This window comes from Giraffa tippelskirchi, chromosome 3, assembly GCF_054371585.1.
Source record: "Giraffa tippelskirchi isolate mGirTip1 chromosome 3, T2T-mGirTip1v1.2.pri, whole genome shotgun sequence".
NCBI classification, from domain to species: domain Eukaryota; kingdom Metazoa; phylum Chordata; class Mammalia; order Artiodactyla; family Giraffidae; genus Giraffa; species Giraffa tippelskirchi.
In genome coordinates, this window is record NC_137277.1 from 5,290,161 (window position 1) to 5,314,661 (window position 24,501).

At 50.1% G+C, this 24,501-nt stretch overlaps 2 protein-coding genes across 13 annotated transcripts in view; one reads left to right on the top strand and one right to left on the bottom strand.

Annotated features, from left to right (window-relative positions):
* The window catches only part of SLC39A11 (solute carrier family 39 member 11), a 371,868-nt gene that overhangs the window by 325,072 nt on the left and 22,295 nt on the right, over positions 1-24,501 (bottom strand). For 4 of the 11 annotated variants that reach the window (XM_081581304.1, XM_081581308.1, XM_081581319.1 and 1 more), the window contains one exon: positions 9,493-9,621. In XM_081581304.1, the coding sequence (XP_081437430.1) occupies positions 9,493-9,613 (121 nt within the window). In that variant the 5' untranslated portion in view covers positions 9,614-9,621. The other 7 variants (XM_081581302.1, XM_081581309.1, XM_081581306.1 and 4 more) reach the window with 5 other exon arrangements.
* On the top strand, positions 11,348-18,238 carry SSTR2 (somatostatin receptor 2). 2 transcript variants are annotated; one of them, XM_081581324.1, is made up of 4 exons: positions 11,348-11,637; positions 15,865-16,945; positions 17,710-17,786; positions 17,885-18,238. In XM_081581324.1, the coding sequence occupies exons 2-4, from the start codon at positions 15,956-15,958 to the stop codon at positions 17,973-17,975; spliced, it is 1,158 nt and encodes a 385-aa protein (XP_081437450.1). In that variant the 5' UTR covers positions 11,348-11,637; positions 15,865-15,955; the 3' UTR covers positions 17,976-18,238. The 2 variants fall into 2 exon arrangements, with proteins under 2 accessions (XP_081437450.1, XP_081437451.1); XM_081581325.1 differs by lacking the exons at positions 17,710-17,786; positions 17,885-18,238 and having other exon boundaries at positions 11,399-11,605; positions 15,865-17,136.

Here is a 24,501-nt window from a genome sequence, read left to right on the forward strand (position 1 = left end):
AACAGCAAAAAGAACTGAAAGCATTTGCCCTCAGGGATTGTCACAAAGGGAGAAGGATGGAGCAGGAATCTGCTGTTTTTCATTAAAAGCTTAATCCCAGCACTTGACTTTTTGACCATAGACATATATTATTCGATAAAAATTAAATTAAAAAAAAGAGATTTTACTGGCCTAACAAACCCTTCTACCGGCTTGTACTAAAGATCAGCATATATTATCGGTCTGTATTTTACTCTCTAGACCTCCAATTGTAGAGAATGATATCATTTCAGAAGAAATTAACCAGGATAAGTAATTCAAGCCCACCAGGGTCTCAGTCAACACAGGCACTCCTATCCCTCTGAAAAAACGCATCAGTGCTCATTAAGTCAGGCACTGCTAATTGCTTTTTGACCAACTGCCAGCTTTGTGGCAAGATACCAAAAACAAGGACAAAGACAGTTTTCGAGATGACAGCCCTCTTTAACCTCTTTCCTGTATGGGTTGTAAGGAACCACGAGAAAACATCTGACTTCTGAAAGGTCCGCACGGGCACATCAGGTGTGGTTACTGCCCTGAAGGCTTTCTGAGCGCTTGCTGAGGATTCAGGGTCCAAGGCCGTGCCTGCTGAGTTCTCTCACCCTGAAGGTTTGATCACATAGCTTAGAAAACAACTTTTCTCCTTTTTTTCTCTGATATGGTCTTTTTGTTCACTGGATACATGGATCGAAGGATAAGCAACCTAATGAAGGTCTGCACCTTTGTATCCTGTTCAGATATAATCTTCAGAAGCTTGATCATGTGGTCAACGCCCATTCTATATTTGGGGTTTGTTTCTTTGTGCCGATCACATCAGAACAGTACATCGAAGGAGTGCTGGCTATTTCTAAACAGTCTATCTAATAGTGCTAAAAAAAAAAAAGTGCTCATCTTGGAAAACTAAATATGCATGCAACATTGCTGTGGCCAAATCGTTTTTGGAACACCTCTTTGAAAATTCACTTTGGAGCCCGAAGCACAATGTTGAGAATAGACTCACTGGTGCCAATCATCTCTTAGGGATCGGTTTGGGTTTCAGAACCAGCTATAATCTGGTAAGGAGTTGCAAATTTATATATGCCAACAATGTAAAGCAACTATGTATATATTAGTCACTCAGTCATGTCTGAGTCTTTGTGATCCTATGGACTGTAGCCCACCAGGCTCCTCTGTCCATGGAATTCTCCAGGTGAGAATATTGGAATGGGTAGCCATTCCCTTCTCCAGGGGATCAAACTCAGTTCTCCTGCATTGCAAGCAGATTATTTACCATCTGAGCCACCAGGGACACCAATAAAAATGAACAAAACAAAACAAAAAAGGGGGGATGTATGTAACACAAACAGCGGATTCACTTTGCTGTACAGCAGAAACGAACACAATGTAAAGCAACTATACTCCAATAAAAATTAATTTAAAAAAACAAGAAAGGAGGAATATATGTATACATGTACAGCTGATTCACTTTACTGTAGAACAGAAACGAACAGAACAATGTAAAGCAATGCTACTACAATAAAAATTTATTAAGAAAAAATTTAAATACGCCATGGCTTCCCTGGTGGCTTAGTGGTAAATCATCTTTGGGCAATGCAGGAGACACAGGTTCTATCCCTGGGTCAGGAAGAGCCCTTGGAGAAGGAAATGGCAACCCACTCCAGTATTCTTGCCTGGGAAATCCCATGGACAGAGGAGCCTGGTGGGCCACAGTCCATGGGGTTGCAAAGAGTCGGATACGACTTAGCGACAGAGCATGCACGCACGCGTGTATACATAGAAAAGTTGAGGATGAAAATTTTTTCTTTAAGTGCTATTTAAACAAGCTTTTTATTGACAGGTCCCTGCAGCAGGTCCTACTGCGGTGTCCCGCGGTGCGGCCAGGCCTGGGCTGCCCTGTCACCTGCTCTGTCTGCTGGGGTTAGGCCCCCGGCGCACTCTCCTACCTCTACCAGCAGTGAAGACGCCTTGTAAGCCCTGAATCCAATAAACCAAACAAGCTCCCAGACAGAACGCAGAAACTGTCACCCCTCACGGTCCCAAACAGAAAGGTCTCGCCGGGGAGGGAGACAGAGGGTCTGAAGGAGCATAGAGAATTGAGTGTTTGGAGCAGCCCTGGGACAATCTGTCAGAGACAGGCTGCAGAAGGGGAGTGGGGCTGCGGGGAGGGAGGAGCACACAGATGACTTTGGGGAGCGCAGCCCTCGGGGCGCCCTCCCCAGTGCGGCCATCTGCTCCGGGGCCTCGGGCCGTGGGGCAGGCAGGCAAGACCAGCAGACCGGCTCCCCCACGAGGAAGACGGAGACGCCGCCATTTGTCTCCGACTTTTGGAGAGTGGCCAGGTCCCTTCCCTGGAGCCCCAGGCGGCTCAACGCAGCAGCACCTCCCGGGGCTGCAATTGAAACGAATGTCACAAATGCGCTCATCTACGCAACAGAAACAGACTCCTGTGTCGCCCAGGGGGAGGGGGTCGGGGAGGGGCGGATTGGGAGACTGCGATTAGCGGATGGAAACTATGCTATAGCGAATAGATAAAAAAAAAAAAAAAAGAAGATCCTACCGTATAGCACATATTCAATATCCTGTGATAAACCACAATGGAAAAGAACATGAAAAAGAAAAAAAATATATATATGTATCACTGAATCACTTTGCTGTAGAGTAGAAATTAACACAATATTGTAACTCAACTATAGTTCAAGAAAATAAAATTTAAAAAAAAACAGTATCATCAAGAGGGAGGGGACATACGTATACCTATGGCTGATTCATGTTTTCATGTTGATGTATGGCAGTACCGACACTATATTGTAGTGCAATTATCCTCCAACTAAAACTGCTGCTGCTGCTGCTAAGTCCCTTCAGTCGTGTCTGACTCTGTGCGACCCCACAGACGGCAGCCCACCAGGCTCCGCCGTCCCTGGGATTCTCCAGGCAAGAGTGCTGGAGTTGGGTGCCATTGCCTTCTCCGCCAACTAAAACTAAATAATTAAAAAAAAAAAAACAGCGGTGTCAATGCCCACTGGTCTTCATGGAACTTCTTCCGACAGAAAGGAGGGAAAGTTTCTCCTCTTGGCCTCAAAGAAACGCCTGCACCACCCAGCACCACCCTCCCTTGAGGCTCCTGCGAGCAGCCTCAGGATGGCACCAGGCCCCCGAGAGAGCTCTTCCAGACCCTTCGCTGAGCCCGTCTGGCTGAGAAACCTCCCCTGGCAGAACGCGCATCCACCCTCCTGCCTCCTCATCTCACCCAGACAAGGTCACCGAAGCTGCAGCTACCTCCCTACCTGCCAGGCCGGCCAGTGGTGCAGGGGCCACGAAGAAAGGAGAGACTCCTCAGTGATGGTGGAGGACCTGCAGGGGAGCTGGGAAGAGCTGCTAGGCCAGAGGACTTCTGTGTGTGTGTGTGTGTGTGTGTGCGCGTGCGTGCACACATATGCACGTATTGGTCCTGTCCAACTCTTTTGCAACCCCATGGACTGTAGCCCTCCAGGCTCCTCCATCCATGGAATTCTCCAGGCAAGAATGCTGGAGTGGGTTGCCATTTCCTCCTCCAGGGGATCTTCCCCACCCAGGGACCGAACCTGAATCTCTTGCATCTCCTGCATTGGCAGGTGGATTCTTTATCACTGCACCACCTGGGAAATCTGAGGATTTCAGATTCTGCAGCAAATCTGGGCTCCAGACACTGTGACCTCGTTTTGATTCTATCAGGACTGCAGTCTGTCCTCGGATTGGGGGAGAGGAGGAAAGAGAGAAGAGAACAGCCAAGGGCTGGGTTTGGGGACCCCATCCTGCAAGGCCTGGTGCCCAAGCTGACAGAGGCCTGCTGGGCGGTGACTTCTGGGCGCTCACCCCACCCTGGGGCCAGCAGAGGAACTGCAGCCTCTTTGGCAAAAGCGTTAAAATCCATCAACCACAGAGAGGGAGTCAGCTCCTAGCTTTTGCTTCATGGGGGACAGAGGCCCTGGGGCATCAGAAATTCCTGATCCTGAGTCAGAAAGAGAAAGAGAGAGCTCCGTGCTTGCTCTGCCATCACAGACAGACATCTCTCGCCTCCGGGAATGAAGACCCTTCTTCCAACATCAGGCCCACCTGGAGGTCCTCTCCTGTGGGCTGGTGCCTTCCCCAAATCCCTTTAAAATGTAAAGGTGGCGCTAGTGGTAAAGAACTTGCCTGCCAATGCAGGAGACATAAGAGATTCAGGTTCGATCCCTGGGTTGGGAAGATCCCCTGGAGGACGGAATGGTAATCTGCTCCAGTATTCTTGCCTGGGACATTTCCTGGACATAAGAGCCTGGCGGGCTACAGTCCATGGGGTCATGAAGAGTCAGACATGACTGAAGCGACTTAGCACATGCGCACACATTCTATGTCCTATGGTGAAAGAGCTATCGTTGGGGGCTCCCTGATGGTCCAGAGGTTAGAACTCTGAGCTTCCATGAGGCATGAGGGGCGCAGGTTTGATCCCCGGTTGGGGAACTGAGATCCTGCATGCTGCCTGAAGCAGCCAAAACACAGAGAAAAAAAAGGAGTTTTTCTTTTTTTTTAAAAAAAAGAATGAGCTGTCATCGTGGCCACTAGCAGAGGAAGAAAAGGACAAGGGGGCTGTCCAAAGCCAGAGGAGTCATCTGCAGGAAAAGGACACGATTCCTGAGGATCACGGGCAGGATTCCTCATCACGGGGTGGAGGTGGGGCTGCTGGTGACACACGGGGCCACAGACCCTGAGAGGGAACACAGCAGAAACAGGAGAGTGACCCGGCTTGGTGATTCTGTCACTTGGCCAAGATGAAATCTGGCTCTGAACTGCCTTGACCTAAATACAAACAAAAACCTGAGACCCATTTACTGGTTCTGGCCCGTTTGTGGGATGATGGCCCATCTCTCAGAAGCTGCAGAACACCCATTCTTACCAGAGACAGAGCACTTGGAATGGGTACCTGCCCAAGGGCACCCAGGAGCTGCCCACCTCACCTGGGCATCCCCCTGTGAGACGATGGTGTTCGCTACTCAACAACGCTTTTCTTTATGAGGTGGAAACTCTGGTTCCACCAGCCTGAAAAGCAGAGGCTCCCAGGGCCCCACGCCAGCACAAGGCCTGTCCAGGCCCCTCTACCCACGACAGGGGATTCGTGGGATGGTGGGCTACACCGTGAGCCCACAGCGGCCCCGGGAAAGAGACGAGTTGCTTGTCTGACCCAGGACAGATGTTCCCTCTCCCTGAGCCAAAGTTCCTGGATCTCTGAAATGAGGTTTAAGTAGCAGGGTTCTCTGCTCTAGTTGACATTAAAGTTATCTGGGGAGCTTAAAAAACAAAAAAGATCAGGTCTTCGCCCCAGGTCCATTGTATCAGAATTGCTCAGAATGGAGCTAGGGCATCTTCAGTCTTTAAACCTCCCTGGGTGGTTCTCAGTCATGTCTGACTCTTTATTCCCAGGTGGCGCTGGTGGTAAAGAACCCGCCTGCCAATGCAGGAGACACAAGAGACAGGGGTTGGATCCCTGGGTCAGGAAGAGTCCCTGGAGGAGGGTATGGCAACCCACTCCATCCAGTCTTCTTGCCTGGAGAATCCCATGGACAGAGAAGCCTGGCAGGCTACAGTCCATGGAGTTGCAAAGAGTCAGACATGACTGAAGGGACTTAGCACACACAGGAGATTCTGCTCTGCAACCTGGTACCAGCTGCTCTCTGAGGGCCATCTGGCTTCCCTGAGTCTATAAATCTGACCCTAAAGGCAGCTCTTTCTTTCCCAGGAGGAGGCCTGCACAGGGAACAAGCTACTTAGGCAATTCAGCAAGGAGGTGGGAGGGGACAGGTCACACATCAAGAGAGCACCAGATGCTCATTACCTGGCTTGGTCTGGAAGGGGGAGTGAAAGGGTCCTAGAAAAGACTGGATGGTTGTCTGGGTCTCAGAGACCTTGGAAACAATCCAGAACTCATCAACAAACACCCCGAGATTAGGGGGTCAACGGAGAGGAAAGAGTTGAAAACAATTAAGGCATCCATCGTCCCTCCTCCATTTTAATCAGACTCCACGGGTGCTTGGAGGAAGGAAGGACCCCCTTTTCCCCCATCTGCTCTGCAGGATCATGCTTCAGGCCTTGGCTGCTGTGTGGCCTTGAGCAGAGTACTCAACCTCTCTGTGCCTTGGTTGCTTCTTTCACATATGGGGAGACTCAGAACCATGACAGGCTTCCTAGGGTTTCGGCGCGATTACGAGTTAACACAAAGTTTCCACTACAGTGCTGGGTACACAGTAAACACTCAACGAGTGTTGAAAATTATTCACAGGCATGGTTCCCCGCGGCAAAATAAACTGGAAAAAACACCGGGCTTAAAGAAGATAAATAGGTTTCTTCAAGGCAAGATTTCTCAAAATAACAATATTAATAATAACGATGAGATGGACCTCAAAGGTTGAGAAGACGAAATGGAATGACAGATGTGTGGAACACTCAGTCCCCACCATGCACATAATGGGCCCTTAATAAACATTACTGATGGTTGTTACTGACAAGCCTGGGGGTATCTTCAAGAGAAGGGGCAGGTGTGCCCACGTCCCGGGCTCCTGCTCTTCTCCTGCAGGGCGTCCTGCAGGATCCGTGCGGGAGGACACGCGTGCCGGGAGGAGCCCAGGGGAGGATGGCCATGCTTTTTCCGACTCCACTGCTGAGGGGTTGGAAAAAAGGACCCAGACCAGCGTGAGGGCTGCAGGGACCCGGTTATCAGGAAGAAGGTCCGGAGGGAAGAGAGTGCTGGGTTGAACAGTGGGGACAGCTGGGAGCCCCGCCCCCCCGGCTTTCCCACACTCCCCGTGTGAGGCGTGTCCCCACGGGAGGGGGCAGAAATCTGCGATTCAGAAGAGCTTTTCCCCTCTCTAGCTGGGTGACCTTGGGCCAGTCGCCAGGCCTCTCTGAGCCTGGCATCTTTTTACCTGCATAGAGATGGAACACAGACTATTAATTTGAGCATGTCTACGGTTCCTTCTGGCTCCAGGATTCTATGTGCACTTCTGCCCAAATGAGGGAAAGGAGAGAAAAGCGAACCCTAAACCATAGTTATTGTCTTCTAAACGTGATCTCCAATTCTAGACTTATTGGAGGTCTTCTAACCATCATGCCAACTCCAGACATATTTGAGGTGGTTTTTAGAGAGATTTTTATGCCTGCTCACTCACTCAGCCATCGCATTCCCCAGGGATTGAGGAATTCCACAGCAAAAAGTGGTGAGTATCCAGCGAAACTCCTACCTGTCAAGGGGTTGGGAAGAGAGATGCCAAGAAAGGGTCTCAAGTCAACCCCTTCTGTATCTAAACAGACCGTTCAACCCATGATGCCAAATGGTCAGAGTTTTACAAGAGGTCTGTTGACCATACGCCATATTTTCCAAACTAACCATCAAGACCCATGACATCACAAAGGGCTTCTCGCACTACCAGGTTCAAGATGCAGTCTTGGAGACAAAATGTAGAAGCTGACATCTTAATTTTGGTAAAACGCACATGATTTGTGGGTAACAAGGGACAGAACGCCTGAAAACAGGGGTGTCCCAGGAAGTGCAGGTAACTTGATCAACACACAGGTGACCTTCCCTGTATATCTGTATTTTCTCCACGACAGAAGGGCTGCCCTTCCCATCTATGGAAATGGCAAGCCTCATCATCCCTGGCATTCCCATGAAGACAGCAAGACCCGCCCTGGCCCTGGATGCTTAGACGGGCATCCGCCTCTCCCAGCCAGGTCCAAGCCTCCTCCCAGCGCTCTCCTGCCTTCCTCTAGGCTTAACCGCAAGACTCACTTCCATTAAACTGACTGCAGAGTCACGAGTCCCCCCATTTAATTTATTAAGTCACTGAGAGACACTGCTTGGGACTTAGGTATCCACGTCGGCGATCCTGGACTGTGAACTTCTCACTGAGGGGGTGAACCCAGTGGCATCTCCCTGTGTTAAAGGCTGAGCACTGGCCTGGGCCTGGGTCCTGCTCTGGTTCTTAATTTCCTGCTGTCTATTGTCTCTCTGATAAGTGCTGAATGAGGGGAAGGTATTATTTAATTGCTTTAAAGATATCAAACAAGCCAGGGTGGAGGTTATCTCATCTCCAGCCCTTCTATTTTTCTAGCTCAAGGTTTGGTTACTTAGTTACTCGGCAAGCTGCAGAGGAAGGAGACAGCCCCACGGGTAACAGTGCAGACTTCACTCAGCAGATGGAGGGGAAGCCAGGAGAATGGCCATCAGGACTCAGAGACGGACCGGAACCAGAGGGTAGCCGCCCAGTACAGGCGGCAGCAAAGTCAAACAGCTCTTTCGAGGCATTCAAAGCCTGCGGAGGGAGGCCTCCATTACCTGGACAAAATCGACAATTGTTTTATATTACACAGTTCCTTCGCATCAGGTGGCCAAAGTATTGGAGCTTCAGCTTTAGCATCAGCATCAGTTCTTCCAATGAATATTCAGGGCTGACTTCCTTTAGGACTGACAGGTTTGATCTCCTCACTGTCCACCTGATGAGAAGAGCTGACTCACTGGAAAAGACCGTGATGCTGGGAAGGATTGAAGGTGGGAGGAGAAGGGGACAACAGACGATGAGATGGTTGGATGGCATCACCGGTTCAATGGACATGAGTTTGAGCAAACTCTGGGAGATTGTTTGGACAGGGAAGGACAGGGAAGCCTGGTGTGCCACAGTCCATGGAGTCACAAAGAGTCGGACACGACTGAGCAACTGAACAACACAGTTTCTGCTGTCAAGGACAAGATTGTTCAGACCCCACTTACCCAGCTCTACAGTGGAGACAAGCGTGTCTGAGGTGGGTGGATCTGACAGTAGTTTTTCCAGGCTGAACTCACCCCACCTGCCATACGGGGAGGCAGCGGAGAGGAACAGTCACAAGGAAAGGCCAGCGAACGGGGATTTCACTGCATCAGATCATCCGAGATGAAGAGACTTGTTCGAGGAGGCCATGGAGAAGATGTGACCACCGTGTGACCTGAGAGCTGGACCGGGGCAATCAGAGGCTCAGTGCCCCCTCCCCCCGTCCTTGGCCATTGCAAACATTCCCCTTGCTAGGAGCCATTTCAAAGACACAGTCTTGACAGCAGTGTGCTGTTGAGACCCTCAGATTGAATACATGACTGAACCCCACTAAAATGAAAGTAGTTAGTCACTTAGCCATGTCTGACTCTTTGCGACCCCATGGACTGTAGCCTGCCAGGCTCCTCTGTCCATGGGATTCTCCAGGCAAGAATACTGGAGTGGGGTGCCATTCCCTTCCCCAGGGGATCCTCCCATCCTAGGGATCGAACCCAGGTCTCCTGCACTGCAGGTGGATTCTTAACCATCTGAGTCACCAGGGAAGTCTGCGCCCCACTGAAGTCCTCTATAAATTTCTAAGATTCTGGTGAGTGGGTGCATCTTACCGTGCCCAAGAAAAGCCTCGTCAGTGACTTTTCTGCTTCTTAAACTGGCCACCTACCGATCTGGAATGGCTGCCTTTCCTCTTCTCTCCTTGTCCTCCGTGTGCAGGGGAGGCAGTTCCGAATTTCACGTGGGAAACTTCTGAGGTTGCAGCCAATACACCTACCGATCGCCCCCATGAGCTGCCCTGAAGAGAGATTGTTATTTCAGGGGCAGTCTGGTTTTGCTGGTAGGACTTATATAAAACTGGGGGGGGGGAGCGGTTTGGAATGCATTGTCCCATTAGAGTTATCCTGAGGGCTGGCGGGGCAGGGGTGGGGGATGGGAAGGAGGACATTGAGAGCCACTGGCTCGGTTCTTGTAGAGGTTAGAAAACGGATTTTTTAAAAAAATGACACAGGAGTTTGGCACTAATAGTTCAAGACCTTTGGAAGGATAACATGGTTCCCAGGGAGGGAATTTGAGACTGGAATAGACTTTCCCAGATCTTCCTTTCCCTCCTCTTCCTGGAAACCAGTTGGGTCACTGGTTTTAAACTGAAAGTGGCAGCAGGTGTTGCTGTGGCAACTGTCCCCCACCCCACCCCCTGAGCGTGGGGCGTTCTCTTGAGTTCAACCCGCGCTGCCCCCGGTACTATAACCGGCCCTCCATCTTCCAGCTGGTGGTGAGCAGGGGCACCCCTCTCGTGTCAAGCTATGCGCCCAGCCCCTGTGCTCGGCACACAGAGAGAAGCAGGCTCCCAGACTGGCTGGAACATGAGTCAACCACCCATCCATCTGGCCCTGAGCACCAGGATGACAATTCAAGTCCCATGATGACCGGCATCTCAGAAAGAGACACATCCAAGGATAACCTTGATTTCCACCCTCTCGGTGGGTACTCCAAGACACAGCTTGGCCCAGATAGAAACTAGCAGTTATTTGGTACCTTACCTGCTGGTCCCCTTCCCAGGTCTCTGGGGCTCACACTACCTGCTAAACAGTCTCTGGACTGTAACTTTCACTGGGGAATTGCAAATCAGATAACAGTACAGGACAGTCAGAGCCAGCTCAGCCCACAGAGAAAACTGTAGTTGGCATTTGCTTTCCGTTTTCTCATCCTCTAAAACTGTACTCAGGATGGGGAGTGTGTGTATGTGTGAGTGTGTGACTATGTGTGTGAGTGTGTGTACTTGGAGGAGGGTGAGGAAGCAGAGGCTGCAGGACTGAATATGACTTATTAAACTTGGAACAGAAGCTGAATCATCACGGCCAAAAAATAAATAGCTGTACCTGCATGTGACCACCCCTACTTCATGCCTGTTTGTTTCCGTTTGCTCCCTCCCAGCGGGGAGGAGGAGGGGCTGTGCCCAAGGTCAAGGTGAAGGAAGGGGATGGCTCTCGGGCCCCTGCGTCTCCCAGCTGTGGACAGAGGGTAGAGTTGGGATGAGCTGCTCCAGTGTTGCGCCTCTGATTGCTCTCCCACCTGAATTTTGGAACCAAGTGCGGGCTCAGCCATGGGCGGAGGGGCGCTGGCCACTGCATCCAGCAGGTCTTTCCCCTGGACCTGTTTTCCTCCCGCTCCTTCCCGGGGCCCTGAGCCTGGTGGATGACCCACTGCTTTGCAAAGTTGTCTGAATGCAGACACGGCAGAGGTCCCAGAGCGAGTCTGGGTCGCCCGGCCGCCACTCCAGCTGTCTGGAATAGGCTGGGTGAGACAGAACCGACTCTGTGAAGGCGGAGGGAAGACAGCGCGTGTCCTTGCCACCGGTCTTCGGGAGGCTGAAATCGCTTGACCCTTCGCGCCCCGCACGCGCGTCTCCCTCTAGCCCGCGTGCCTGGGACCTCTGCCCGCAGCCACCCCGGGATTCAGCAGCAGCGCACCCCAGTCCGCCCACCCGCCCGGGCGGGCGGAGCGAGCTGCGGTGACGTCATGGGGGGCGTGGGGACAGGAGCCGAGGTGCCCGCGCTCCGCACTGCCAGTCCGAGCGGCGCAGCCACCCGCGCGCGCGCTTGCTCCCCCGCGCCCGGAGCCTCAGTCCTCGGCGAGGCTCCCGGGGTCTGCGGGCCACGCGGGTGCTCGGGGGCGCGACGTGCGAGCGGAGCGGGCGGTTCTAGACGCCGAGCGCCGGCCAAGCAGCTGCGCGCCCGGGCGCCAGGCTGGGTTGGGGACAGCCGCTGGGTGCCGGCGAGGTGAGCTTGCGGATTGCAGCGGAAAGGCAAAGGTGAGGTGTGTGGGCGTGCGTGTGTGCGTGTGTGTCTGAGAGAGAGAAACGCACTTGGGCACCTGGGTGCATCTGCGCTGCGTGGAGGTGCGCGCCCCGGCGTGCCAGTGTCGGTCCCGGTGCGTGGCTCTCCACCCTTGTGCTTTCGCGGGTGGTTTTGGTGGGAATGAACGACAGCCAGTGTCCCGGCGCGAGCGGGCCGCCGTGGGTCGCCTGTGCTGGAACGGACGTGTCCGCACAACTGCAGGCTGGTGTGCGCGGCGTGCGCCCTTACCCAGCCCTGGTCTCCCAGCCGAGTGTCCAGGTGGCAGCTGCTGCGACGAGGACAACTTCTCTGCCAGCCGCCTGCATCAGAACCCCGACGCTAGGACAACGAGCCTAGCGAGGGGGATATCGCCGCGGCTGCTGCCGGCGCGCGCCCCCGGATCCCTCCCCCACCTACCCGCGATCCGAGCCTGTGAGTGGCAGGCGGCGGAGCAGGAGAAAAAAAAGAGGGGCTTCGCCCTTGTTCTTCCTCGCCCAGCCGGGGACACGGATCCCGAACTCTGTATGGTCTGCTCGGGCGGAGAGGACCGGTTGCCCAGGTTTGGAGAGACCGAGTCTCTGAGCAGCCCGCACCCCGGAGGCACCGGCCAAATCCCCAGGCGGCTGTCGGCTCCTAGCCGTCGCTGGTGCCCGGCCCTGATCTGCCTTTAGAGATCAGGGTGCTGGCAGGACAATCCTTAATCCCTCCTCCTTCTCTGGAGATATCAGGGAATCCTTTAGGAAATCCTTGGGTCTGATGGCCAGCGAGTTGGATGGTGCAGAGGCGGATTTTCTGTGCCAGCCTGGGGCACCCATTGGGAGGGCGGTGTGGACCCTTCCTCTCCCCCCTGCCCCTTCTGCCAGCGATGCCTCGGCTTCTTCTAAGCGCAGGGGCGCACCTGGCTGTTGGCTCTCTCCACCCGTGGGGCTCACGCTTCAGCCACCGGGAAAGGGTTAGGAGGCCCGAGGGAAGTGGGATGGGGGCTGAATGGAGGAAAAGATGCTGGAGAGAAAGGGAAAACTGAAGTTGAAAAGGATTTAGGGTCATCTGGGATGCGAGGTCCCATTCCCAACGCTCAGTTCTTAGGCTGGGAACCACAGACCCTCTGGGATGCGAGGGGATGCTCTAGCTCAGGGGTCCCTAACCTCCAGGAAACATCCTGAAACCATCCCGCCCTCGGGTCCATGGAAAAACTGTCTTCCCTGGAACCGGCCCCTGGTGCCAAAAAGGCTGGGGACTGCTGCTAGACCGTTCTCATCCTCCTCTCCAACAGAGCTGGACTCAATCTCAGAGGAAACCAACAACCAGGCATTTTCCATATCTAACGATTTTTAGGCTGGAAAAATAAAGCAGAAAACCAAACTTCCTGGTGCATTTAATCACAATCCAGCAGGTAGTGACGCCTGGCATTGGCGTCCAGTTTTGCTGAGACGCCAATGAAGCAGAAGTCGCTTGGAGACCTAAGGCAGCTGACTTCATTGTTGATGCAATAAGATTCACTGTGATTCAAACTCATTTCTTCCTCGGAGGAGGCTTGTCACTCCGCACTGGCTCCCCAGCTTACCCAGTCTGCCACCTTCACCAAGCTCTGAACTCTGTCTGGGGTTGCCTCTCTCAAAGGTGGAGAATGCTGCTTCTCAGGAAAAAAAAAAACAAACAAAAAACTGACCCTATTCAATACCATCCCATTGCATAAGACTCCAGCCAAAAAGGCAGAATCGGGGCTGGAGGTCAGCATTCCCTCCCCTGCCGGCATCATCATCACTACCCCTGTAGCCCCTGGGTCTTCAGTCTTGCCCAGATATCGGAGTGTGACTTTGCAGGTCACATAGATGGGACCCTGGAAATGCTAGTGATGAATGTCCACCCCAATGCAGGCGGCTTAAATAGGCTTCTGGGTTGGAAGAACTAAAATAACAAGACAGTTAGAAATGATATTAGAAACAGCCTGTGTTAATCCAAGGACACCAAAAATGGTTTCTTCACAGCTTCTGTTTTTAATTGCTGCCAGTTTATGCTTTTTACCCAACTCAGATATTGACTCCTGGGTCCCCAAAGTACTTTGCAGAAAGATCAGCCATGAAGCCCCCAGGCCCACTTTACGGACAGTTATGTGGTGGGGAAGTCAGTACAGAAAAGATAAAACAGTGCTCCTGGCAGTGCAGAAAGAACCGGAGGCAAATGTGGGCAGGCACCCCGCAGTACTTGTTGCTGGCTAACTCCCCTGTAACTCATCGGCAGTCTCTTCAAGCAGAAAGGACCAACGTCCAGTCTTCACTCAGGCGCCAGGGAAAGCACCCTGCTCAGGGGAAAGGTGTCCTCCGGGTGAACTCCTCCCACTATGAGCTGAGCACTTCACCGCTTTGCCAGCGTCCCCCTTCCCAGAGTGACCTCTTCCCTGCCCTCCTTACTTCCCACTTCAGGGACTCAAGACCCAGCTCAAACCTTCCTCATGTGAAGCCTCTGAATCTCCCAGAAGAGAAAGGCAGTCTCAAGCCCCTTGTTCGTATCTCCATGCAACTCACACCCTAAGAGTCGGCACCCTTCCTCTCTCCCCTCCTAAGATGTCACCTCCATGTCTGGTTCATCCCTGTATGACAAAGAAGTGTCCCAGGGATGTTTTTTGAACGACCGCAGATAAATCATTTAATTACGTGATAAGCTATTGTTCTACGTCTTAGGCCAAGCCGATAGTGTCCCAATTATTTTCTCAGCATGGAGGTAAGACCAGAGTCAGCTGCTTCAAACAAAAGCCCAGTTATGTCACTGGTTTTCCAAGCCACTGAGCAGCGGCTGTGATGCTGTGAAAAGTGTAGAAAGCTTGGGTGTCCTGTGTTGAAATTCCAACATCACCAGTGATGCTCAAGGGAATGGGAGCAAGTTCCTTAAACTCGCTAAGTCTCAGTTTCCTCATCTGTAAAATGGGGATAATTATCCCCACATCACAGGATTGTTTGGAAGGTCAAGGAGACAGTAGATGTGAATCAGTGTTTCGAATTCACTCTTGTGATTCAGCCTGCCTTCCTCCCTCCTGGATCCTGTTTTTGTCCTTAATTAGAGGATCACAGGCAAATTCTCTGGGGTGTGAAAAGATCCCCAGCATCCTGATGAGGGACTTGGGAAAGGATTCTCCAGGGCTCCAGGGCACCAGGAGGTCAAGCACTGGGTATTAAAGAAAAAGAGAGGAAACAAAAATCAACTAGAGCCTACATTTTAAAAATAAGAGCAAGCCAGATCTTTCTTTTTAATATTTAAGACTATAAATTGGTTCATTGTGTAGGCAGATTTCAATAAATTAGAAATAAGTTGGTATTCATTGGAAAGACTGATGCTAAAGCTGAAGCTCCAGTACTTTGGTCACTTGATGCAAAGAGCCAACTCATTAGAAAAGACCCTGATGCTGGGAAAGATTGAAGGCAAAAGAAGAGGGCGGCAGAGGGTGACAAGGTCGGATGGCATCACTGACTCAATGGAGATGAGTTTGAAAACTCTGGAAGATAGTGAAGGACAGGGAAGCCTGGCGTGCTGCGGTCCATGGCATCCCAAAGAGTCAGAGATGACTTAGCGACTGAACAACAACAAATGAAAAAGGGAGAAAAAACATTTTTAGAGTTCTAATTAGGAGCCCAGCACAGTGCTAGGCATTTTCATCTTCATTTCATCACTTCATCTTCATGACACCCCCATTTTAACAAAGGAGAGAGTGGCTGAGTGCCTGGCATGGGGTCACGTGGTCTCCATGGTTTTTTCACCTCTAAAGTCTGGGATTTTTCCACTATGGGATTTTCAGAATAGAAAGACTCCAAAGCAGCTGTCAAATCAGCATAGATTTCCTCAAGGGGGAAAGACCAGGAATGCACTTGTCAGACTCTTCCGAGGCAGGGCTTCTCCAGGCTCTGTCTTTTTGCGTTCAGATCAGTCCACTTCTTAGGAACGCAGGTAGAGTCAACTCCCACGTGTGTGTCACCAAAGATGACACAATAAACTGTGATGACTTCACTCAAACCCTTCCCCGCCATTGAAAAAACAACTCCAGTAGCCTGCATGCTGGTGAGAGTGAGCTGGTAGTGCTCACACTGATGCGAAAGACAACACACTTTTCAACTGAAGGGTGTCTGAGAGGGAAAACCAGAAACACGGGAAGCTGGTGAGAGCTTGAGTAACCTCTGCCAGATGAGTCAATCTTCTTTTCTTCCTTGCAGATGTCACGGTGGATCCTTTGCCTCTGGGACCCGTGAAGGTGAGAATAAGACCTCCGGCGGGTTGGATCTAGCCTAAGGCTAGAAGGCAGCCATGGATCTGGCGTCTGAATTCAATGAGACCCAATCGTGGCTGACCTCTCCGTTCGACCTCAATGGCTCCATGGAGACAGCCGACGTTTCAAACCAGACAGAGCCGTACTACGACCTGGCCAGCAACGTCGCCCTCACCTTCATCTACTTCGCAGTCTGCATCATTGGGTTGTGTGGCAACACGCTGGTCATTTACGTCATCCTCCGCTATGCCAAAATGAAGACCATCACCAACATCTACATCCTCAACCTGGCCATCGCGGATGAGCTCTTCATGCTGGGCCTGCCCTTCCTGGCCATGCAGGTGGCTCTGGTCCACTGGCCCTTCGGCAAGGCCATCTGCCGGGTGGTCATGACCGTGGATGGCATCAATCAGTTCACCAGCATCTTCTGCCTGACGGTCATGAGCATCGACCGCTACCTGGCTGTGGTCCACCCCATCAAGTCGGCCAAGTGGAGGAGACCCCGGACAGCCAAGATGATCAACGTGGCTGTGTGGGGCGTCTCTCTGCTGGTCATCTTGCCGATCATGATCTACGCTGGCCTTCGGAGCAACCAGTGGGGGAGAAGCAGTTGCACCATCAACTGGCCAGGCGAATCTGGGGCCTGGTACACAGGGTTCATCATCTACGCCTTCATCCTGGGGTTCCTGGTGCCCCTGACCATCATCTGTCTCTGCTACTTGCTCATTATCATCAAGGTGAAGTCCTCTGGCATCCGAGTGGGTTCCTCCAAGAGGAAAAAGTCTGAGAAGAAGGTCACCCGCATGGTGTCCATCGTGGTGGCCGTCTTCATCTTCTGCTGGCTCCCCTTCTACATCTTCAACGTCTCTTCGGTCTCGGTGGCCATCAGTCCCACCCCAGCCCTCAAAGGCATGTTTGACTTTGTGGTGGTCCTCACCTATGCCAACAGCTGTGCCAACCCTATCCTCTATGCCTTCTTGTCCGACAACTTCAAGAAGAGCTTCCAGAATGTCCTCTGCTTGGTCAAGGTGAGCGGCGCAGACGAGGGGGAGCGGAGTGACAGTAAGCAGGACAAATCCCGGCTGAATGAGACCACGGAGACTCAGAGGACCCTCCTCAATGGAGACCTCCAGACCAGTATCTGAACTGTCTGAAAAATCCATCTCTCAGACGCCAAGCTCTGCCAAACGGCCGTGCACTTCCCAGCCCCAGCCCCTGCTTCCTCCCACCCATCACCTGGCTTCTAGAATAGGGATCTGCTCAGCAGGAGTCCAATTCAGAGAACAGGGTTTGAGTTGGCTTGCATGAGTGAATGGTAACGTTTTAAGCTGACTATGCCCCCCTTAAAGGGAACATTCAGATGCAGGCAGACAATTCAGAGTCTGGAGAAGAGACGATCATGCCTGGGTGAGACCTTTAGAAACAACTGAAACGCAACAAAAACAGAAAACTGTGCGTGCTTGTGTGTTTCAAACCCCGTATGTAATCTCGTGGTCTTACATTTATACTTGCATATCCTTATCTAGTCCCTGTACAGCCATGACCTAGGTACGTTTCCTGAGCGCAAGGACACAAGTTGAAAGTTCACATATGCATAGTGTGGAGGGACGTTTATTCCAATGTGGTACCCGCAGGAGTGGACTTACCATGAAGCCAATCGAGTTTAAGCTTCAGGGATCTCTCTTGCTTGGGCAATATGTTCACATGGCCATATGCTTTTGTAAAAAAAAAAAAAAAAAGGAAAGAAAAATATGTAAAAGTAAGATATTTTTGTATTCTTTTTCTTAAAAAGGTCTCCTTAAACTGTATAAGCTTCCAGCCTCACAAAGCTTGGCCTCTGTCCCTGAGTTTTTGCTTCATTAATTTCAGGCAAGTTAAATCAAAGTGAAAAAAAATGGGGGTGGGGTGGGGAGAGGGAGAAGGTATTTAAGACCCAGAACATAAATTCACGTGTTTTCTCTTCTTAGATATGATCAAAGGACTATTCATCTCTCCAAAAGGACATTAAGTGGTTGTGGTCATCAATCATTGTATTTATCAAGACAGAGCCTGCTCTAAGATTGCATCATTTTCTTCTTAAATTGCCTTAATTTTTCCTAAGGAGCCATGGAGGGGAGTGGGGTCGGGTGAAAATCACTAATGTGCTAGGCACAAAGTGGACAATCATTCTTACAGGGAAACAATTTTATTCTCCCCACCATGAAAATAAATGAATAAGAACGAAGCAAAATTACACCTTTATCAGAAACCATAAAGTTGGGGTTTTTGTAAATGCCAGACATGTTTTCCCAATGAAAGAAAATGGAAATGTTATTCAACAACCCCTCAAAGGTACTTTTTGAGAACCTGCTACAAAGCTGGGCACTAATAAAATCACAGTGCACGCAGAAAACCTGAGGACATGGTTCCAAAACCATCAGCACATGCACCAGGCAGTAAATACGCCGTGTGTAGGGGTGAGTGGGTGTGAGCACTGGAGGCAGTCCCATCCCTCACAGGTGTGGCCGTGCCACCTTCCTCACCCACAAAATACACAGCAAACATTGACCTTTAATCCATGGGCTCCCCGAGCGATTATTCCTTAAGCACCATTACAGACAGGCACTTCACACCATCAGTGACGTTTTTCCGTCCCTGAAATTGTAGACAGGCTTGTATACGGGCAACAGGAAGAGAGGCAATGCCCATTTCATTGACCGATCGCAACTTCCGGGGTACAAAGAAATACACACTCGGGTGTTTGCAAGGATGCTGTGTTCTCTGGGTTTGTACGAGAGCCTCACTCGTTGGGTTTCAGGTATGAATTTCACCATATTTCAAAACGAGCTTGCCTCTTCCGGCTCCCTAAGCAGGGCTGTCAGGATGACCAAGAACACCTGTGGTCATCAGGCTGCTTTTGTCCTATCTGCCTAGGGAATTCATGCCACCTCCTTCCCCAAAGCACCGACTGAGACCCGGAAAATGTGTTCAAAAACACTGATGATACGGACCTCCCGGTGGCCCAGTGGTGAGGACTCTGTGCTCCCAATGCAGGGGGCCCGGGCTCAATCCCAGCTCAGGACACTGGACCCCACCTGCTGCAACTGAAGATCTCATGTGCCGAAACTAAGACCCCCCACCCCGAGCAGCCAAATAAATAAAAAATAAATGTTTTTTTTAAGATTGATGATAGATAAGTCCATACAAAAATAAAAAGAAGTACAATTATAAGATGAGACTATAAAGAAAGTTGTTACACACAAAAAATGCATGTAATACAGACTTCTCTGGTGGCCCAGTGGGTAAGACTCCACGCTTCCACTGCAGGGGGTGTGGGTTCCATCCCTGATTGGAAAACAGATGCCTCAAGCCTCATATTGTGGCCAAAAAAAAATGCTTGCAGTGAAATCCCACAAAGTTACTAAAAGAAAGTTCAGCTGCAAGGTCAGTTCAGGACATCTTAGCAGCCACAACTGATGGACAGCAATTTCCCCTCCCTCTCCCCTTCCCCTGCTTCCTCTTCCATAAAAATAAGCAAAGATTTGCAATAAAATGCTTTAAACCCAACTTTACCATTATTATATGTGCTAAGTCACTTCAGGCCGACTCTGTGCGATCCCATGGACTGTAGCCCACCAGGCTCCTCTGCCATGGGATTCCCTAGGCAAGAATATTGGAATGGGTTTCCATTTCCTCCTCCAGGGGATCTTCCCGACCCAGGGATGGAACCCAGGTCTCCTGCATTGCAGGTAGATTCTTTACCACTAGCGCCACCTGGGAAGCCCTTACCATTATTATAATAAGAGATATTCCTGGGCCTTTACATAAATGCTGACATTTACTTAAGAGAAGTGATTCCAAGGGACAAAGAATTGGTAGAAGTAATTTCAGGGCAGATATACAAGTTTTAGAGCACTCAGGCCCCTGCGATCAGAGAAGCTGCCTGCAGGGAGGTTGCCATTTTCTCCTCCAGGGGATCTTCCTGACTCAGGGATCAAACCCACAGCCCCCACACTGGCAGGCAGATTCTTTACCACTGCGCCACCTGGGAAGCCACTGATGCTATAATTCTGCCCAAATAAGCCATCATGTTTCTACTCTATGAGGAAGTATTCTCCACTTTATGAACAATCTCTCTATGATGATTTGCTCTCAGGTTCTTTTCTTTTCTCCAAAGGAGGGGACACATATTTTCACTTAAATGTTAATGCAATTTTAGTTTCAAAATTTAATCTTAGCCTCCACTTGACATGTAATTATGAAGACAGATCTGCTGGATGGTAGGAAAGAATAAAAAGTGATGCACTGCTTTGATTTTAGGGTATCTGAGCATTTGGGTTATGCAAGCTACTATTTAACCTTCTATTCACATGGGGAGCGAAGAGCTGATTAAATCTAAGTGGGTGTAATGAGAAAGGCATCAGGAGAGGTGACAGGACACTGGGGCCTGTGTTGAGTGATGTCGGCTCGTCTTCAGTAACACAGAGAGTTGAGTAACACTGCACGTGGGATTGGAACTTTGGTGAAGTTCATGTCACAGTTTGGAACAGTCTAGGAGGACATAGGAATGGGAGGATGGAAGGATGCTGTGTTTCTTTCTTTTGCTTGTTTTTCTGAAGAAGAAGGGGCTTCCCTGGTGGCTCAGCAGTAAAGAATCCGCTTGTGAGGCAGGAGACCCGCCTGCAGTGTAGCAAAAGGGGATTTGATCCCTGGGTCGGGAAGATCCCCTGGAGGAGGAAATGTAAACCCACTCCAGTGTTCTTGCCTGGAGAATCCCATAGACAGAGGAGCCTGGTGGGCTACAGTCCATGGGGTCGCAAAGAGTCAATCACGACTTAGCGACTAAACCACCACCACCACCACTAAGAAGAAAAAAGGAGGAGTCATGCTCCATTAGTTGTGACTGCTCAGCAGTCCTGAGATGAACGTGTAGCTGGTCGTGAGTAATCATGTGTGATTTTATTGCATGCATTTAAAATTTTTTTTATTTTGTTGAAATAAAGTTGATTTACAACATTGTGCTAATTTCTGCTGTATAGTAAAGTGTGATTCAGTTATACACATTCTTTTTCATATTCTTTTCCATTTATGGTTTATCACAGGTTATTGACTATAGTTCCCTGTGCTATACAGTAGGACCTTGTTGCTAATCCATTCTATATATAATAGTTTATTGCATGCATTTTTCTGTAACAACTTTTCTGACAATTTCATCTTTTTTTTAAAATTTTGTTTTGGTTATTTATTTCTTTTGGCACCTGGACAGGGACCTGAACCCTGGGCCCTCAGCCGACTGTTTCATAATCATACCTCTTTTCGTATTTGCGTAAATTTATTTATCTCTCATAAATGGTAGGCAGAGAAGAAAATGTAGCCTGGTTGCTGAGACTTCTGGAGTTGGCAATGACCTGGAGTCTGCTTAAACAAATTCATCCTCTCCTTCAAGACAAAATCTAGGTGTCGAAGTGTTTGGCTCCAGCTGCCCTAAATAGGAGCACCATGCTGGAAAAAGTGTACAGCCTGGTCATTGACAGGAGTAGCAAGTGGATGGCTGTCAAGACAGGTGTACGTAATCAGCCCCACCAAGGGCTTCCCTGATAGCTCAGTTGGTCAAGAATCCCCCTGCAATGCAGGAGACCCCAGTTCAATTTCTGGGTCGGGAAGATCCACTGGAGAAGGGATAGGCTACCCACTCCAGTATTCTTGGGCTTCCCTTGTGGCTCAGCTGGTAAAGAATCCACCTGCAATGCAGCAGACCCCAGTTCGATTCCTGGGTCGGGAAGATCCCCTGGAGAAGGGAAAGGCTACCCACTCCAGTATTCTGGCCTGGAGAATTCCATGGACTGTACAGTCCATGGGGTCACAAAGAGTTGGACACAACTGAGCGACTTTCACTTTCAGTCAGCCCCAGATGGGGCTATTCAATCAAGATGGTCAAGTTTCAATGAAAGACAGAAAGGAACTTTGGCCTTGTTGGAAAAAAACGTGGCAGGAGAACCATCAAAAGGTTCCACATATTGTTTCTACCCTGGTGGTGCAGTGGTTAAGAAGTCGCCTTGCAATGCAGGGGATGCAGGTTTCATCCCTGCCTAGGGAACTAAGGTCCCAACTCCAGCAAGCAACCAAGCCCAAGACAACTACTGAGCCTGCGCATCACTAGCGAGTCCATGTGCCTCAAGGGAAGGTCCCTCATGACGCAGTGAAGATTCCGCACACCAGATAAATATTTTTATTTTTAAAAGGCTCCCTATGTGATGGGGAAGGATTGATGAGTGTCTCTGAAATGCTAATCATCACAAAAATCATACTATTTGGCAGACCAAGCATTCAAGCTTATCAGTTGAGTTCAGTAGCTCAGTTGGGTTTGACTCTTTGCAACCCCATGGACTGCAGCACGCCAGGCCTCCCTGTCCATCGCCAACTCTCGGAGCCTACTCAAACTCACATCCATCAAGTCGGTGATGCCATCCAATCATCTCATCCTCTGTCGTCCCCGTCTCCTCCCACCTTCAACCTTTCCCAGCATCAGGGTATTTTTTCCAATGAGTCAGCTCTTCGCATGAGGTGGCCAAAGTATTGGAGTTTCAGCTTCAACATCAGTCCTTCCAATGAACAGCCAGTACTGATCTCCTTTAGGATGGACTGGTTGGATCTCCTTGCAGTCCAAGGGACTCTCAAGAGTCTTCTCCAATACCACCGTTCAAAAGCATCAATTTTTCAGCACTCAGCTTTCTTTATAGTCCAACTCTCACATCCATACATGACCACTGGAAAAACCATAGCCTTGACTAGACGGACTTTTGTTGGCAAAGTAATGTTTCTGCCTTTTAATATGCTCGCTACGTTGGTCATAACTTTCCTTCCAAGGAGCAAGCATCTTTTAATTTCATGGCTGCAGTCACCATCTGCAGTGATTTTGGAGCCCCAAAAAATAGTCTGTCACTGTTTCCATTGTTTCCCCATCTATTTGCCCTGAAGTGATGGGACCAGCTGCCATGATCTTAGTTTTCTGAATGTTGAGTGTTAAGCCAACTTTTTCACTCTCCTCTTTCACTTTCATCAAAAGGCTCTTTAGTTCTTCTTCACTTTCTGCCATAAGGGTGGTGTCATCTGCATATCTGAGGTTCTTGATGTTTCTCCCAGCAATCTTGATTCCAGCTTGTGCTTCCTCCAGCCCAGCATTTCTCATGATGTACTCTGCATATAAGTTAAATAAGCAGGGTGACAATATACAGCCTCGACGTACTCCTTTACCTATTTGGAACCAGTCTGTTGTTTCATGTCCAGTTCTAACTGTTGCTTCCTGACCTGCATACAGGTTTCTCAAGAGGTAGGTCAGGTGGTCTGATATTCCCATCTTCTTAAGAACTTTCCAGAGTTTGTTGTCTACACAGTCAAAGTCTTTGATGTAATCAGTAAAGCAGAAGTAGATGTTTTTCTGGAAATCTCTTGCTTTTTTGATGATCCTGTTGGCAACTTGATCTCTGGTTCCTCTGCCTTTTTAAATCCAGCTTGAACATCTGGAAGTTCACAGCTCACGTACTGTTGAAGCCTCGCTTGGAGAATTTTGAGCATTATTTTACTAGCGTGTGAGATGAGTGCAATTGTGTGGTAGTTTGAGCATTCTTTGGCATTCCCTTTCTTTGGGACTGGAATGAAAACTGACCTTTTCCAGCCCTGTGGCCGCTGCTGAGTTTTCCAAATTTGCTGGCATATTGAGTACAGCACTTCCACAACATCATCTTTTCGGATCTGAAATAGCTCAGCTGGAATGCCATCACCTCCACTAGCTTTGTTTGTAGTGATGCTTCCTAAGGCCCACTTGACTTTGCATTCCAGGATGTCAAGCTTATAAGTGATAGCTTATAATCAGCCACTTCTCTAATCTATATTTTTTTGCCAGATTCAAAAATACCGAATTTCGTATCAAACGTTCTACCAAAGCAAACCTTCCCCTAAGTGGTTGTTTTGCTTCTAATATGTGAATTTCTAGAAAAGTTCCCATAGGCAGAGCCTCTAATATTTTTTCTAGAAGCTCATCTAGAAAGTAGGCATCAGGGACTGTATTCTACTTACAGCAGAAAAGCTTGTGTTGCTGCTGCTAAGTCGCTTCAGTCGTGTCCGACTCTGTGCGACCCCATAGACGGCAGCCCACCAGGCTCCGCCGTCCCTGGGATTCTCCAGGCAAGAATACTGGAGTGGGGTGCCATTGCCTTCTCCGAAAAGCTTGTGTAGCTGTTACCCAAGTTGGCAGACCCTCAGGGCTGAGAATAACAACTCAAGGCTTCACACCCCCTCCCCACTCCCACCACCAGTTCCATTGACTACCCGCCCTTCCCTTTAAGTCCGCAGTGACTGAACACAGGCTGGGCACCTGGTTGTCTCCATTAGACGTGTCAGGTTATATATGTCTGGACTACGCTTAGAAACAGAGGTGAGGGCTTCCCTGGTGGCACAGTGGTGGAGAGTCCGCCTGCCAGTGCAGGAGGCACGGGTTCAGTCCCTGGTCTGAGAAGATCCCACATGCCATGGGGCACCTAGAGGCCCACGGGCCACAACTCCTGGGCCTGCGCCCTGGAGCCCGGGAACCACAACTCCTGAGCCC

Coding starts and splice junctions, on each gene's coding strand:
- SSTR2 (XM_081581324.1), top strand. CDS start 15,956: ATGGATCTGGCGTCTGAATTCAATGAGACCCAATCGTGGCTGACCTCT. Junction 16,946..17,709: donor ATGTCCTCTGCTTGGTCAAG/GTGAGCGGCGCA, acceptor TTTCTTAAAAAG/GTCTCCTTAAACTGTATAAG. Junction 17,787..17,884: donor TTTTGCTTCATTAATTTCAG/GCAAGTTAAATC, acceptor TTCTCTTCTTAG/ATATGATCAAAGGACTATTC.